Source organism: Sminthopsis crassicaudata, chromosome 2, assembly GCF_048593235.1.
Source record: "Sminthopsis crassicaudata isolate SCR6 chromosome 2, ASM4859323v1, whole genome shotgun sequence".
In the NCBI taxonomy this organism is placed as follows: domain Eukaryota; kingdom Metazoa; phylum Chordata; class Mammalia; order Dasyuromorphia; family Dasyuridae; genus Sminthopsis; species Sminthopsis crassicaudata.
Window position 1 is genome coordinate 59,753,210 of NC_133618.1, and position 17,638 is coordinate 59,770,847.

Consider the following 17,638-nt stretch of genomic DNA (forward strand, 5'->3'; position numbering starts at 1 on the left):
CTTAGAAACTCCACAAATAAAAGAGAGGGCACATAGTAGCTATTTTCAAATAATGGCCCCTGAGAGCAGAATAGGGAACAATAAGTCTAACTTTCAGAAAGGAAAATTCAGGTAGGATAAAAGAATAACTTCCTAAAAGTGAAATAGAGTTCTCCAGGATTTGAGATATTTAGAAGGATGACCAAGTATCTGGGATTATGCAGAAGGAATTCCTATTCAAATTCACTTAGGCAAGATGACTTCTGAAGTCCTTTCTGATTCCTGAGATTTCTATGATTCTGATCCTACTTAATGTCCATTATGAAAATATGGCAGCCAGACTTATACAATATCCTTATTCAGTGGAAGTGAGCATTTAAGTCATGGCAGAACTCAAGTGACTTGGAAATGATTCAGTATTGGGCTCCCTGTGTGTTGTCCTAAAGACTCTCTTTGAATCTTTATTTTGTGATTGCCTTTATTGCTTTACTTCATGAACAAAGGTTGCAGCTCTGAGTTTTAGTGTCAAGTGTTTCTGGAGAGGCAGCACAGTTTAGTAAGAAACAATTTACCCTGAATGTCAAGAACCACTTTTGCAGTGGTCGTACTGTCATCTTGGAAGTAGAACTTGAAAAAGTTTTTTGCTGTTCAATTTTTCTCACTATGAGATGAGTCTCAAATGATTATGTGGAATTTGTTCTCAACCTTTGCTGATCATTGAGTGAGAAAAAGAGGCTTTAAATTAAAATGAGTTAAATAGAATCATAGAACATAAATGCTAGGGGGCATCTTTAGAATCATAGAATATAAGGGTTGGAAGGAACCTTTCCAATAGGAATTGATTCAAAGAACTCACTGAATGATCAGTGACTCCTCTGATCATTCAAGTCCTATCCCACCTCCTCAAAACAGAATATTAGAGCTGCAAGATGCCTTAGAAATTATCTCGTCCAACTCTTATCATTTTCCAGAGAAGAGAAGAGAAGGATTGCCTATGAAATTAGCTGACAGAAGATGAATTCACTTTCCCCTGGATTTTAAAAAAGAATGTCCCCCCCCTATCTGACAGGAATCTCATCTTTCCCCATCCTACACAGCATTCTTAGAGAATATAAACAAATGGAATACTGATCTAGCTTCTTAAATAATATATAGCTAGATGAAATAATAGTTGAGCTGGGCTTTTAGTATAAGGTATGATTAGAATTCCAGATATTTTTAATATAGCAATTACAGAGCCATTAGTCATATGTTTCGAACCTCCTGATTAATTCATATGGGATTTTAGAGTTGACTCCATTTCTGCCAAACATATTCCAGTCCAGGCAGGGGCAACCTGCAAGTACAACATGCCAACCAAGGCTTCTCATCCAGCCAACTCTTCTCTAACTGGCAAGAGAACTGCCTCTTTCTGGAATGACCCAACCTCTTGCCAAGGGATTAAAATGGTAAGTGCCAGATCAGGGTATGTTATGCCCTGTTAGGCATAGGCTTGGGAGCCCCAAACCTAACCAAACTAGGCCTAGCCTATCATACTTTTGCACAGGAAAATAAAGTAATTCTGAACATTTATCTCATTTAAAACTTTAAAATTAAAATACTATTAAAAGTAATCAGAATTGGTTCATCTAGGAGAATCATCAACATTAGAAAATTGGGGGGAAAGTGTAGCAGATGAAAAGAACAAACACAAGATTAAAAAGTTCATTAACTCACTGTATTTTCTTTTGATTTTCAAGTGAACTTTCTCCGCTCACAGAAGATTTTGTTACCTGATAATTTTGCTAACATCGATATTTTGGAAGCAGAAGTGGACATTTTGGAAATTCCAGAGCTCACGGAGGCAGTGAGGGTACATAGGATGAACATGGGTATGTCCTCCAGGGGAAATTCCAACACTTCCCTACTCTCATTCTAGGATGGCAATGGATTGGGCATTTTTTAAACCTTCAAGTGTTATATAGCAGGGAGTTGTGAATGTTACATGAGAGATACCATGTGTTTGGAAAGAGTGCTAGCCTTAAAAATCAGAAGATAGAGCTTCAGCTCCACAAGCTGTAGATCTAGAGACAAGCTCAATGACTTCCTTGAGCCTCGGGTTTTTTTATCTGCAAAATGGGGGATAAAGTTATTTTCATTTCTTACTTTGCATATTGTGAGAAAAGTGTTTCATAAACCTTAAAGCATTAAAAATGAATTGTTATTAATTAGAAAAGAAAAAAAGAACCAAAAAGTTTGCCTTACTCCCACATGCCAGATAGCCATCTGGCACTTTGGTTTAAGCAAGAGTGAAAAGAAGAAAATAGGTAATAGGAAACTGGATTCTAATATGACTTGGACTCAATGAAGAAGTCAAATTTAGACAATCAAAAACTTTCTTGGAACCCTCCTCTTCCCTCCTTTCTACCTTACTCAGCATAATGTGCTATCCATGTTACTGGCCTTGTGTTGGGATACTGGAAATGCCCACAGTGCTGTGCAGAGCATGTTAAGCACCATTCTGGGATTCTTCCTTGGGAGAGTTTGTATTGGATAGATAAGATGTTAACATGAACATAGAGTGTGTTTAGTAAAATTATTTCTTAAGTGCATGGATGGATGAATGAGGAATGGATATAGGATAAAAGATTCAGAGATTGAAGAAAATCTAGCAGAAACAGAGCTAAATGTCTTTAGGGAGCAAATGACAAATGAGAAAAAGCTATCTAGAAAAAGTGTGTTGTGAAAGGAAACTTGCCCCCTTCTTTCTTTGTGACTTGGAGAGAAGCCAGTTTGAAGAGTACACTTGTGCCTCTCCCCCTAGGTCTAGGAACATGGCAGATCCTCCCATATCTGCTGTCCACCCTCCTGTGCTCTGGCTCTGGCCTTTCCCTCATTTGCTTGCCTGATCTGGTCCCAACTCTGATGTAGTTCCAGCCCCACCATCGTTTTCTCAAACCCGTTCCATTCCAGTTTGCTGCTGCTCTGAAGCTCTCTACCTTCAATATGCCACCTCCCAGGTGCCGTGGGTCTATTGGAACTACTTATTGTCTTTATTCTTAAGGAGTTCATGATATAAAAAGCCATCTAATTTGGAAATGATGTAAATATCCCATGTTTATAAGGTTTTGCATACAATACCTTTTAAAATAGTATTTAATTTTTTCCAGTTTTATGTAAAAGCAATTTAAACATTTTTAAATAAAATTTTGAATTCTAGATTTTCTCCCTCCATCCTTCTTCCTCATCCTTTTCTAAGATGATAAGCAGTTTGATATAGGTTTTATATATATATATATATATATATATATATATATATGTATGTATATATACACACACACAATGAATACACACACACTTAATAGGAAAAAAGGTTGTCAGGATGTCAGATCATGGGTTTGAAGCTGGAATTTTAGACACTGTCTTGTTCTTCCTCTTCATTTTATAAATAAGGAAACCAAGGCCCAGAGGGGAAGTGATTGCCCAAAGTTCCACAGGCAATAGGGAGCAAAACTGAAATTCTAACCCTGGTCCCCAGTCTAGTGCTCTTTCCACGACACCACATCAGTTCTAAGCCAAGCAAGCATATTTCTATTCGTTTTCTCTCCTTCTTGAAGATGTTTGGCAAAGATGATTTGCCGTCTCCTCCAGATACCTGTAGCAGCCTTTCTCAGCCTATAAATGCACAAAACAAATCCCACTTGGCTCACTTCATTCTAGATGATAAGCACTCTCCCACTGCCCCTCTTCCACCAACTGATATCTTACCCCTTCTGGTCTGTGCCCTGTTCAAAGGCTACCTCCTTCATTAAGCCATCTCTCATCTCTGGCTGCCACCAAAGATGTCCAAATCTCAGTTGGGGTAACTTCGGGTGTGTACTGATCATTAGGTAGGTAGTTATTTAACCACCAGGGGGCATTACAACTCAGTGATAGTCACCCTTTTTAGTAATGAAGACCTACATGTGGGCAGTCTCATCTTTCCTCCAGCAGTTATATACTTCACCCAATACCAGAGAGAACTCAGGAAAAATGCTAAACTAAGTAATTCTCAAAGAGAAAATGACCTCTATACCTATCTCCACCCTTTTGTAAGTGGATGGGCTTTTTCATTAAGAGATGAACAGAGGTTCTTAAACTTTTTTGGTCTCAGAACAATTTTTACCATTGTTTAAAATTATTGAGAATGCCAAAGAGCTTTTGTTTATGTGGCTTATAACTATTGATATTTTCCTTATTGGAAATTATAACTGATAACTTTAAAATACTAATTCATTTTAAAGTAATAAAAGCCCATTATCTTAATATAAGTAACATGGTTTTAGGAAAAAGCTATTTTCCAAAACAAAACAAAAAATTGATGAGATGATTGGCATTGTTTTATATATTTTATGAATCTCTTTAGTCTCTGGTTTAATAGGAGACAAATTCTCTTCTCTTTCTGCTTTTAATCTGTTGAAGTATATTGTTTTGGTTTAAGGAAATCTAGCCTTATACAGATACACAGTTGAGACAGAAAGAGAATAGGCAGTAACATTCTTGTAGTATTATGAAATTTAAAAAACTTTTGGATCCTTTGAAAAGAGCCTCTGAACCTCTTGAAGAATCCCTGGTTGAGGAGTATGGTCTATGTGGATATAAGCAATTAAACTCTTGTCTCAATTGGACACTAATTGGAAAAATCTACCCTTCAGTCTTCAGTGTCTTTCTATTTATAGGCTTCTTCCTTACGGTGTACAAACAGGCCCATGTCTCTCATCATTAAGAAAAACACAACAAAACAAAAACCCTCCAATCTACTGTCCTTGCTAGCTATCGTCTTATACTGATTCTCTCCTTCTTGACTAAACTCTTGAGAAAACCATCCATACTCACTGCTTCTACTTTCTGTTCTCATTCAGTTCTAGACCCTCTCCAAACTAGCTTTTAACCATATTCAAATGAAAATACTCTCTCCCAGTTATCATTGCAAACTCTCATGGTCCTTTCTTGATCCTTATCCATCTTGACTTCTCTGTAACCTTTGTTACTTTTGTTACCTTCTTTTTGGCCCTTCATTACATTGATATACCATTTCACTTTCTGATCTCATCAGCTTCCATGCATTCAGTTATCTTTGCTATGGTGATGATTCTCAAATCTGTTTATCCAACCGGAAAGTCTCTGCTGAACTCCGGTCTCATGTTTCCAACTGTTCATCAGACATCTCAAGTTGATTGTCCTGTAGATATCTTAAATTCTGCATATCCAAAACTGAACTTATTCTCTTTCTCTCCAAAACCTTTTTTCATCCTAACTTCCACATTATTATCAAGGGTACCAACATCTTCCCAGTTTCCCAGGCTTACAACCTAGACATTGTCTCCAATTTCTCACTCTTTCACCTCCCACATCGAATCTGCTGCCAAAACTGTTGGTTTCCTCTGGAACATGTCACAAATGTCTCCTTCCCTCCTCACACATTGCCAGCATTCTGGTACAGGTCCTTATGACTTCCTACTTAGACTATTAGAATAGTCTACTGGTGAATCTCTCTACCACTGGTCTCTCCTCACTCCAATTCATCCTTCACTTAGCTGTGAAATTACTCTTCCTAAAGCACAGGTCTGAACATGTCATCACCCTAATTCCCCTTTCCCCCATTCAATAAATTACAGTGATTCCCTATTACTTTCAGGATCAAATTTAAGATCCCCTGACCCTCACAATATGCCCCTTTTAATTTTTCTAGTCTTCTTACATTTTACTTCCCTCTAAATATTTCATAATTTAGCCACATTGATTTTGCTATTTCACACAATACTCCTCCAAACTGCCTTTTCACTAGCAGCTCCCTCCACCCAATTCCTGGAATGCTGCCCCTCCCTCCTTTTGCCTCCTGGTATTCTTGGCTTCTATCAAGAGACAAGTCAAATCTCAGTTTCTGCAGGAAATCTTTTCTAACCTTCATTCCCACTCCTCTACTTCCCCATATTCGTCCAGGACTTTCCTTCTAAAGTTACCTATATATGTCTTGTATATTCGTAGATATTTACATGTTGTCTCCTCCATTAGAATGTAAACTCCATGAAGGCAGTAATCATGTGCGTTCTTTTCTTTGTATCTCCAGAGATTAATGTAATAATAGCTGACATATAACAATAATAAATGCTTGTTTTCTAGCTCTTTTCCATTATACTATATTTCAAAGGATTCTAAGCTTATGAATATGACATAATAGAATTGATTGTATGATCAGGTTTGACTATATATACATTTATGTATATATTACACATATATACATGTTGTATATATAAAATATATATGTACATATAGTCAAAACATTATGATGTGGCATTTTATATACACACATATATATATAATATGTGTGTTATAGTGTTTTACTTATTACCATAGAATCAAAAGGAATAAAATAATACATATTAAATAAGCATTACACTTATTAAATAAGTACTACAATATTTCCATGTATTTTTCTGAGATTTAATCAGCCCACAACTTATGGTGTGCTTCCAACCCAGGAATTCCGGTTCTATTCTAAGTGATTAAGACCAAGATCTACTAGTGTCTTCCATTGATATGAGTTTCCCAAAATAAGTCTACTTGGGGAAATTAAGAATCAAGGTTCTTTAGTTGGAGTTTGTCTTCTCTTTAAGGGCAGCCTGGTCATCTGATTTTTCCTCTGGTGACTCTCCTTCAGTTTTTTCCACATCACTGCTCAACTCATAATTCTCTTTCCCAGAGGCATAACTTTGGCATCCTAATCTCCTAACAGAAAAGCAGGACCAAAAGCAGCTGTTCTTTGTGTCAGATATCTTCCTTTTCTCTCCTTCTCTCTCTCCTCTTCAAGGTTGTATCTAGACCACACCTTTTGGTTCTTTCCATATCAGTCAGCACTGGGTGAGCATGGCCACTTTTGGAAGGTTTACAAGAAAGACTGATTTAAAAAACATGGAGTTAAGTCCTTGACAGTTAGTGCATAGATATAATCCCTGTTACAGTTATTTTTGTATGTCTCATATATCTGAGCTCCACAACAGTGAGTACTGAATCTTATTTAATCTTTGAATCATTATGTAATAGATTGTTGCTGTTAATAAATATTTCACAAAGTTCACCTATAAATACTGAGCAGCAATCCCACAAATATTTTCTATAATCTTAATTAGAACAGTAACTCTAATTATGGGTCTCAAGACTCAGTAAAGTTCAACTCAAAAACTAATTATGGTATGAAGTATGCCAGTTGAGATACTTTAAGTATAGTCCAGACAATAGACAATGTCCACTAGCTAAGAATTTAGCTAAATAAGGGGAAGCTCATCACTAGTAGCCTTGCTGGTTGGTAATGAATTCTTTGATCACGACAATATTAGAAACAAAGAAAAAGAACTTAACTCTTAATACCCTATATGTGACATCTTTGTCCAGTGGCCCAAAAATGGACAAATGACCTAGAGGAAATGATTCATGTTGACCTTGACATTCTCACTATAAATGAAACCAGAAAAGAAAAAAGAAGTTTCCAGCTACATGGAAAGATGATCTTCATAGAGCTTCTTCTTGGGTAGTCAAAGAAATTTTGTCATGTTTCCAAAGGCAAGAAGAAACATCATTCATTCCATGGGATCCTTGATCTTCTTTTATTGCAGTGCTTATGGTAAGTACTTACAAAAAGATCATTGCAACCTATGTATCAACATCTGTTGCAGAGTCTGAGAAGTTAGAGAAATTTCATGAAGAACTCGACATGATCTTCCAAATGCTAAGGTGGGACCAAAAGAGGGTAAAAAACACATGCTTAAAAACATGATTCATAAGTTTAAAAAAAGAGACAGGTCAAAGATTTATAAATCCATATGTATATATGTATGCATACATATATAATAATTTTGTATTTATGTGTATATATGTATACATATACCTAACACACATGAATTGGGGTGGGCACTGGACATAGCAAAGATTTTAATAACATCACAAAAAAAGGAAAGCGATTACAATCTATCAGACAGGAAATAATTGGTGCCAGTATAGGAGCCATTTTCAAATTAACTATGTATAGTCAGTACAAGAATTTGTTAAAGCAAAGATAATACCATAAAAATGAGGATCAAAATTGAGGAAATTCCAATTCTTTATATTTTTAAAGCTGTTGACATTAAAAATGATTAAAAGAACAGATATAACTCAAGTTATTACTATTTTCTTGAGATGCTTAATCAATATAAATCAATTACCACAATGTGTAGTTTTTAAAAACCCAAAAATTGTCTTGGGTAACAAGCACATGATTTTTTTTTGGCAAATAAAGACAACTGGCAGTTAAAGAAAACTATGATTTAGAATATAACTTCATTTATAAAATCTTATGGAAGAAGATGGTAAAAGTTATAAAAGCTGCATCACCTTATAAAATAGAACCAGTAAAAGAAAAAAAAAACCGGTTTTACAGAAAGCTTGACAAGAGGCCCAATTAATCCAGATCACCCCTAAGAGCATTGAAGGATAAAAAGTGCCAAGAGGACAAAATGAAAAATGAAAAGTATCTGTCATGATCTCTACAAAAAATTAAGTTCTCCATTCATGAACAGTGGAATTACCTGTCCTAATTGAATTCTTAACATGCTCCCTGGTATGCTGCATTAGAAAATGGAAATTTTGCTAAAGAAAATAAATATGGAAAAAATAGCTGGACTAGGCCAAGAACACACAAATGAGCCCTATGCTGGAAGCAATCGATTTTTTTAGATCATTAAGGGATCAATTCTAAAGATATCGGAAAAGTAATGATAACAGGTACTTGGGGGGAAAATAATGGCTCATTAGAAAAAAAGATCAAGAAAATTCATTAACTGTTAACCTGTAGAATAATTGACATTTTTGTATTACTTTTAAAGATTTGCAAAGTACTTTTCATAGATTATCTAATTTGAGCTTTACAACAATGCCTTGGCAGAACACAAGTATTATTCTCCCCATTTTACAGAAGAGGAAACTGAGGCCCAGAAAGATTAATTTAATATCAAGGAAAGCATAAAATAGGTATGATTGAAAAAGGTGCTTATCACTGTCATGAATGATTCCCACAAAGTCCAAATAGAAGAGACATTGCTGATAGATGGTGATATTCCACATACGCTCCTGTTTCTATATGGATGTGCTGATGGCACCAAGCCATGAAACACTGCAGAGCTTGCTAAATGAGAAAAATATGCAAGAGAATTCATTCTTAACTATTCACCCAGGGGAAAAAGTGCAGGAAGAATACCTGTTGTTCAGGCTGTAATATATAATGGAATGGATAGCTGTTAGAATTGATCCACAGTACATGCATCTTGGACAAACATTACAGATAGATAATGATTTGGGTGAAGAACTGAATAGGAAGAAATGAGCCTGGGTTATATGTGGAAAGTTGTGTAGCACTTTTATTGACTCTAAGCTTTTTCTTAAAATATAGGTCCATCATTTTTAAAAGTCAATATTCTAGCCATGAAGTACCACAGTTTCAAAAAGTTTCAGGTCACAGAAAAGAAAACGGAAAGGTGCAAAGTAGACAAGAACAGACTACAAAATATTACTAACCAAAAATTATACAAGAAAAATGGTATAAATCAAATGCATTACTGGAAATAAGTGGGTTGGTCATGGATCAAGCTTGAAGGATGGATAGTACACCTGCTTCACTGGGATCCAAGCAATATCAAGAGAACCAAAGAAAGGCCCCAGGCACATTTGGTGAATCCATTATGGAAGATTTAGGAAAGGATATGGACAAGTGTTGAAGCAGATGAAAAAGAGGGGAATAGATTTTAACTACCATCCTGGAGAAATTATCCATATCATGGTGATCATAGATTCACCATCAAAGTATAGAGCTGAAAAAACAGATAATCTCCACCTCTTCTTTTACATTTGAGGAAACTTATAGACCAGAGAGGTTGTCATTATCCAAATCACATAATTACTAAATAGCAGTAATTCAAGGGGCCCCCAGAAAGGAGTTTAACCCAAATAACCATATTGATCGTCACCACAGAAGAGCATCATGTTCCACTGGGACTTTTTATCTGTGTCTGTGATAGATCATATGAATCTAGAGAGCTCCCATTTTTCACAGTGGCTGCTTATGAGTTAGGAGTCGATTAATAATATTGTTATCCAACTTTGCTTAGGAAACTGTTGTATTCAAGCTCTGAGTGAAATCTGGAAATAGAAGGCACAAGGTACATTGCAGTGATGGAACTAGATGTTTTCTATGGTCATTTCTGAGTAAAAACACAATTAACAAAATAAGTTGTTAAAAAAAAGTTTTGGTCTCTAATTTCAAATAATACTCTTATCTATAGTGATAGGTGAGCTAAAATATGAACCCTTTATGAATTATCTCATTTCTCTTAACTGATCTTTCCTTAATGAATTTGTCATATTCTAATTTGTTTGCTTACATGTCTTTCTTCCTTTCATTAGATTGTAACTTCCTTGAGGATAGGGACTATGTCTTATTTAATTATGTATTTCTTCTAACCTCAGACACAATAAATTGTACTTAGTAGCTGTAGAACCATTGACAAATGACATCACTTCTATAAGCCTTGTTCTTCATCTGTAAAATGGCGACAATTATTCTTTTTTGACCTGTGTGACTTTACATGATTATTATAAGGGAATTGCATTGTGCTTATATGTGGTAAACATTCGGTAAATATTGAGTGATTAAACAAATTGGGGTTTATAGCAGGAAACAGCTTCTCTCCAATAACATTTTGTCAACAAGTAATACTTAGTTAAAGTCCTCTGGCAGGTAAAAAAAAATGGCAGAACTAAACTCAATTCATGGAAGCTTCAGTAAGCTGCTATTAGCTACTTAGGGATGCTTCCCTTACATTTTTCTTCCATGCAGGTAACTGTTCCAGAACCACCTGTCACCTTCCAAGTCCTGGAAAGGGGGGTAGAGCAGCCAACCTGGAATCTGTGAAGCCCCTATATATGATGGCCCTTGGCCTGCTGGTCAAATATCCTGATTCAGCACTGGGACAGCTCCACATTGAAAGCACTTTAGATGGAAGCAAACTGTATATTACAGGGAACGGTGTTCTCTTTCAGCATGTCAGGTAAATCCCTGAAGATTTCCCCTTTGAGAAAAGTATACCATTGAAAATCTGATTTTAGCTTTTAGTTTTACTACAAATAAAGCCCTAAGCTGTCCAGAAAGGGTCCCTAAACTGCAGAGGAATAAGATAACTTCCATTTTCTTGCTTTTAACAAATTTGGCCAATGTAACATTAGAATTATGGAAAGGAGCTCTGTTTTAACATGGGTTCCAATGTTGTTGTTGGTTTTTTAGCTCCCTAAACTCTTATAAGGATAATATTCAAAATAGCAGCATAAGAGAGTCAGGAATTGGAAGAAATTGAAAGGAGAGCCTGAAATTTCTAGAGTATTTTAATAAAAAAACATAATGAGAATTTCTTAATTTTAATCAGGGGAAAATATATTGGAGACAATAGATTAGAATTAGAGCTATGTTCTTAGTACTATTTGTTTAAAGAATCAATATCCTCAAAATTGAGGGTTTGAGGGAGAGGGGAAAGGGCTCAAGCTCTCCATGACAAAATTTCTCTTTTGGATAGGAATTGGCTGGGAACCTGCAGGCTGCCCCTAACAGAGACAATTTCAGAGGTATATGAGCTCTGTGCCTTCTTAGACAAGAGAGACATCACCTATGAACCTATGAAAGTTGCTCTGAAAACACATCTTGAACCCAAAACTCCAACTCATAAATTGTTTGGTAAATGAATATATTAATGAATCTGTAATTTAACATCAAGGATAAAAGTATTAATGATTGTAAAGATGTGATAAGTTATATGAAACACAGATGGGCCTAGGACAGTATATGAAAGAACCAAAAACCCCTTGGTGTTTTGATCAGAAATAAAAATCTCTGTGTAGTTTGAAGTTAGAGTTCCCTATGTTATCCAAACAACTACAGGTAGCAAACAGTTGATATTATTATAAAATAACATCTGTCAAGCAATCATAAGGTCCGGGATACACTATAGGACATGGGAAGCAACCGTATCTGCTTTTAGCCTATATTCTTCCTCATGTTACTGAGCACTTAACCCCAACTGACTTCAAGTGAAAAGTAAATAATTTAGTTTGGGTGCAGCTGTATTAAATGTATGCATCAATTTCTTTTACACACCTAGTGCAATCTATTCCTCAATTAAAGTTGGAGATTCTACTGAAACTAGTTTCCAAACATGCAGATGGAACCTTTAATACACTTATCCCAAGAACTAGGGGTTATACATTCATTTTTATGGAATAAACTTTGGTGGTTGTTTAGTTGACCAGTTGTGTCCAACTTTTATGACCCCATTTGGGGTTTTCTCTGCAAAGATACTGGAATGGTTTGTCATTTCCTTCTACAGTTCATTTTATAGATGAGGAAACTGAGGCTAACAGGGTGAAATGACTTGCCTAGGTCACACAGTTAGCACATATCTGAAGTCAGATTCAAATTTAGGATCTTTTGACTCTTAAGGTCTGTGCCCTATCTATTGTGCCAACTAGCTGCCCATAAAGAATTTACTATTCTCCATATATCTTCTCTCTGTACAAATTATAGTGGCTCTGGCTTGATGGTTCTACAAACATATGCATAAATGTTACTACAACCACAAATCCTCAGACAATGCTTATTCTTTTTAAAATTTTTTTAATTTTTAAAAATTTAATATTTTAGTTAATCCCAATTACATGCAAAAACAATTTTAACATCTTAAAAAAATTGAGTTTCAAATTCTCTCCCTTTTCTCAAACTCCCTCTATCCTTTCCCTGCCTTTTCATTGGTAAGGCAAGCTATTTGATATAGGTTATCTAAGTGCAGTCATGCACTTATTTTCATATTGAATCATGTTGTGAAAGAAACATAGACCAAAAAAAGGAAAAATAAAGTTTTTTTTAAATGCTTTGATCTGCCTTCAGAATCCATCAGTTCTTTCTCTAGAAGTGGATAAGAATTTTTCATCATAAGTTCTGCAGAACTGTCTTGAATCATAATATTACTGAGAACACTAAGTCATTCACAGTTAGATTCCTTTTTATCAATTCCTATGAAATGTCCCAAACACTTAAAGTAGCCACTTAAAAATCAGACTCAGCCCCTGAGATGAAGTTGGAAAATCATTTACCTCAAATGTCCACTTGAATAGAATAGATTGTTTTACAGACAATGCTTTCTGAGGGGATCAGGCTTCTTAGTTCCCCGCCACTTTTCCCAAAACAATACTAAATCACATTTGTTTGATATTTATTACTTACAGAGCACTTTTTTCACAGAAACCCTAAGAAATATGAAGATATCCCTATTTTACACATGAGAAATGACCAAATGTCCACTATATTGATATATCTAAATCTTATTCACTGAAAGAAATCTGTAGAGAGAAATGTGGCTGGAGCACTGTCTGTGAGGAGCATCAAAGGTCACTTTAATGGATAAGGAAACCAAAGCACAGAGAGATGAAATGATTTGTGTGAGATCCACACTTGTGCAAGATAGTGTGGGCTGCGTTTGTGTGCGGGTTGGCATCTAGCATCTGTTAGAAAGCAGAGAAGGTGGGGACTGATTCTGTGGGCTGTATCTCAGGGTGCTCACTGTATAGGTTCCAGAAATTCCTGATCTCATTCCCCTTCGGGTTCCATGATATCTCCATTTTAATTGGTTTCCCTTAGATGAAGCTTGGACAGCAGAGATCACAGTCTATTCACCTCATCAGATTGTGAAGGTTTATGTAGGAAGCCACTGGTATGCAACTTCCCTACAGACCCTTCTGAAGGTACTACTCTCTATGGGTTTGTCTTTCTCTTCTTCCTTTCTGATCTGTTTACATACTTCATTAGAACCAGTCACTATGGTTCATAATAATAATTAAATTTTACAAAGGACTTTAATGTTCATAAAGTACTTTATATTATTTCATTTGATTTCTAGAACACTGAAGTAGATATTGTAATATTGTTATTATTCCCATTTTCTACACAAGGCTTAGAGGCTAACAACTTTCCTACCTTTCATAAAGGTAGTAATTGGCAGATATGTGATACAAACTGAAGTTTTCAGACCCTAAGTACACTGCTTATCACATTTTGCCATTCAGGGACAATTATAATAAATTTTTAACAAGAGTCTACCTACATGCTTTTTCTGCCAAAATCCAGTGGCACTGAGGAGTAGGATGGGGGACTGAGTAGGGAGGATCCCTCTGTGTTTGGCTTATGATTGAGAATACTAGGTCAAGTGTGATTTTCAGGTGGAGAAAGTGAGAAACCCCATAGAGACAACTCATTGAGATGTTAGTAGGAAAGATCTCCTGATGCTTTGGCTTCCTGCCAATCCAGTCTGGCTGAAAGGGCAGGTAGAAGATCTTACAGTATCTTCTAGTAGAGGATGATGCAGGAACATGACATGGGAAACTAGGGAATCCTGAAAAGATCTGTGTCTTACTATGAGAACTAACTCTTGGAACTAAGGTTGGTTTCTTTCTCCAGTATCCAGAACTGCTGTCTAACCCACAAAGAGCATATTGGATTACATATGGACAGACACTTCTAATTCATGGAGATGGACAAATATTCAGACATATTCTCAACTTCCTTAGACTTGGCAAACTGTTTTTACCAACTGAATTTAAGTAAGTGAAATAAAAGGAAAGGCATCTAGAGAAGATTGTCTAGAGTGATATCAGCTCTATCCAAAAGAGGACATTGGGAAGGCTAAATTTTTTTCTTAGATGTGAACTGAGGTAGTTTCTAAAAGAGATGAAATAAGCATTCTGGTTTCATTACAGTAGGGAATTTTAAACTTTTAGAACTAAAAGGGGCCAAAGAGACAATCAAATCTCTATTTTATAGATGAAGGTTCCTGAGCCCAACAGTAACTGAGAGACTTACTTACCTAACGCCACATAATAAGATGCACAGAACTGGGATTAGAAATGAGGTTTTCTGGCATTTGGTCCCTATTGGGTTTACTACAAGATGCTAGTGATGCTGTAGCACCGATATTATAGAGTAGGGATGGGAAATGTCTGGATGGGGGGGCCACAGTGGAATATGGAACCCCAAGAGCAAAGTTGTGTATCTCCCCAGGGAGATAGAATATCTACCAAATTGACTAAAGCTTGTGTGTGGACCTTAACTTTAATCCCTGGGCACTTAATGCTTTTATTGTCATATCAGAATCTTAGTGTCACAGGTACCAAAATGAACTCAGAATTCATAAGCACAGTCCCTGTTCAATGTAGGATCACCAAAGTGACAAGCCTATTATTATTTTCAGAGAATGGCCTCTCTTCTGTCAGGAGGTTGAGGAGTACCGAATTCCCTCTCTATCAGAAGCCCTTTCTCAATGTGAGGCTTACAGGTAAGGAAAATCTTTTCAGGAAATAGAAGCAAGGGATTTCCATTACAAGTACCTTTAGGCAGAGTTCCTTAATCTCCAAAATATACTTGCTCTATATGATATAGACCTAGAACCAATGCAGAAAAATATCTAATGGGGAACAATACTGCTGAGATACTAATAAATTCTTCTATAACACGTTTAAAAATAATAACTCACATTCCTTTGGCATTTTATGGTTTACAAAGCACCTTCTTAAAAGAAGGTGAGGTAGGTAGTAAATTACTTATATTGATGAGAACTTAGAGACAATCTATTTCATTTGACTAATATGGAAACTGAGTCCCATTCAGAGAAAATCTTGTGCCCAGAGTTACCCAATGAGACTTCAGGCAAAGCTAGGACCAGATCCTTTGTCTTCATATTCCTAATCCAGTGCTCTGTAGGCTATTTTGTGCCATAAAGTCCTATGTGTGACTAGGCTCAACACATGCCCATTGAGTAAGCAAACATCCTGGAAAAGAGAAACTGCAATTTCCCACTTAGGGAAAAGGTGATGAGATCCTAGCTGGAAGGAGACCAAGCACAAAAAAAAAAAAAAAAAAAAAAAGCAAAACTGGGATAAGACCTAAAGGGACTCCTTCCCACAAGTGTCTCAGCCCTGGGATTCTCATGCTTTGCAGACACTTGGGTAGTCAGCAATTAGACTAAATCAGGAAATCAAGAGTGTAGAACATACTATGGAAGAAATGGTTTGTCTGAATCAGTCAAGTCTGGATCAGATTCATTCTTGTTAAGATTCCTTGAGTTCCCTGCCTCACCAGGTTTTGTCCAAGTGCTGCAATAGTGGTGAGGTCTGCCAAGCCTCCCACAGCCTCACCACCAGCTAGCCCTGAGCTCATATGTGGCCTCTGCCATCCCTGTTTCTCACCTTCTTGAGTGCCATGGGCATTCTCACGGATGGGGTGATGGGGGATGTCTGCTCACTAACTGGGCCCTAGTTGGGTTTTGCAGATCCTGGACCCAGGAGAAGGAGTCAGAGAGTGAAGCAGCTTTTCCCATCCGGAGACTGCACGTAGTGACTGAAGGTCCACCTGTTGAGCTCAACCGTGGCTCTAAGGAAGTAAGTACTAGAGGCACACAGAGTTCCTTTCCGCCATAGGGAGCCAGAGATCTCCTTCAGCTCCTGGGCCTGACAGCTATGCAATTCTGAGTTTCAGTGTCCTTATGTGTGAAATAGAGATTTCACAGGTGCTAGAAGCAAAGTATCCTGCTTGGATTAAAATATTTATTATTATCATCATAGCAGGTAGAATTTATATAGCACTTTAAGGTTGGCAAAATACTATCTCAACAACAACAATAGCTAGCATTTATACAGCACTTTCTATGTATGTTCCAGACATTGTATTAAGTGATATACAATTATCTGCTCATTTGTTCCAAAAGCCCTGGAGAGAGATATTATTATTATCCCCATTTTTACTGATGAGGAAACTGAGGCAAAGAAAGATTAAGTGGCATGTTTAGGGGTCCCAGAGCTAGTAAGTAGCCAAGGCCAGGTTTGGACTCAAGGTCTTCCTGAATTCAAAGCTCTGGATACCTAAGTGCCTCAGCAACACCTCTTCTTTGGCAGGTCCCTTCAGCTTTGACTAAATTGTGATTTGTAATTAATTAGAGACTTCAGAAAACTTTGCCTCTTATGGACAAGGATAATTTCTGGGTAAGGACCCTTTTAGATTTGCTCTATTCTTATAAATAATATCCATTAATATTACTGCTGCTGTTGGAGAAAATCTACCTTTATTTCAACCATCCCTGGCTCTCCAGATGACAGACCAGAGCCTAGATTAGGGTTACTTATCAAGTATGAGATCCTTGGGGGAATGGACCAACTCATCAGTCTTTGGATTGAGAGGCAATGTGGAGTAATAATGGCTCAAATGGCTCACTTCTAGGATGCTTTGTGAGCACTGGATTTGAAGGCAGAGGACCCAGTTTCAAATCCTCACTTTGCTTTCCCCCCCATTTTCCCCTGAATAAGTCATGTAAAGTCTCAGGGCCTCCGCTTTCTCCTCTGTAAAATGAGAGGAGTTCTGCATTACCTTCAAAGTTTCCTGGTACACCTCCTGAAGCAGGTAATACAAGGAGCATCACTACCACATTATGGACAAGGAAAATGAAGGTGAGAGGGGAGGAGGTAACTTGCTTAGGGTTATCTAAGGGGCATCTAAGTTCAAGTCTAAGCCCAAGGATTGGGA

The 17,638-nt window shown here is 36.8% G+C and overlaps 1 protein-coding gene across 4 annotated transcripts in view; it reads left to right on the top strand.

Moving 5' to 3' along the window:
- KCTD19 (potassium channel tetramerization domain containing 19) overlaps positions 1-17,638 on the top strand; it is a 43,159-nt gene that overhangs the window by 18,268 nt on the left and 7,253 nt on the right. For all 4 annotated transcript variants that reach the window (XM_074286460.1, XM_074286459.1, XM_074286458.1 and 1 more), the window contains exons 5-11: positions 1,719-1,850; positions 10,865-11,075; positions 11,595-11,752; positions 13,709-13,812; positions 14,525-14,667; positions 15,315-15,398; positions 16,392-16,500. In XM_074286460.1, the coding sequence (XP_074142561.1) occupies positions 1,719-1,850; positions 10,865-11,075; positions 11,595-11,752; positions 13,709-13,812; positions 14,525-14,667; positions 15,315-15,398; positions 16,392-16,500 (941 nt within the window). The remainder of the gene's footprint in view (positions 1-1,718; positions 1,851-10,864; positions 11,076-11,594; positions 11,753-13,708; positions 13,813-14,524; positions 14,668-15,314; positions 15,399-16,391; positions 16,501-17,638) is intronic.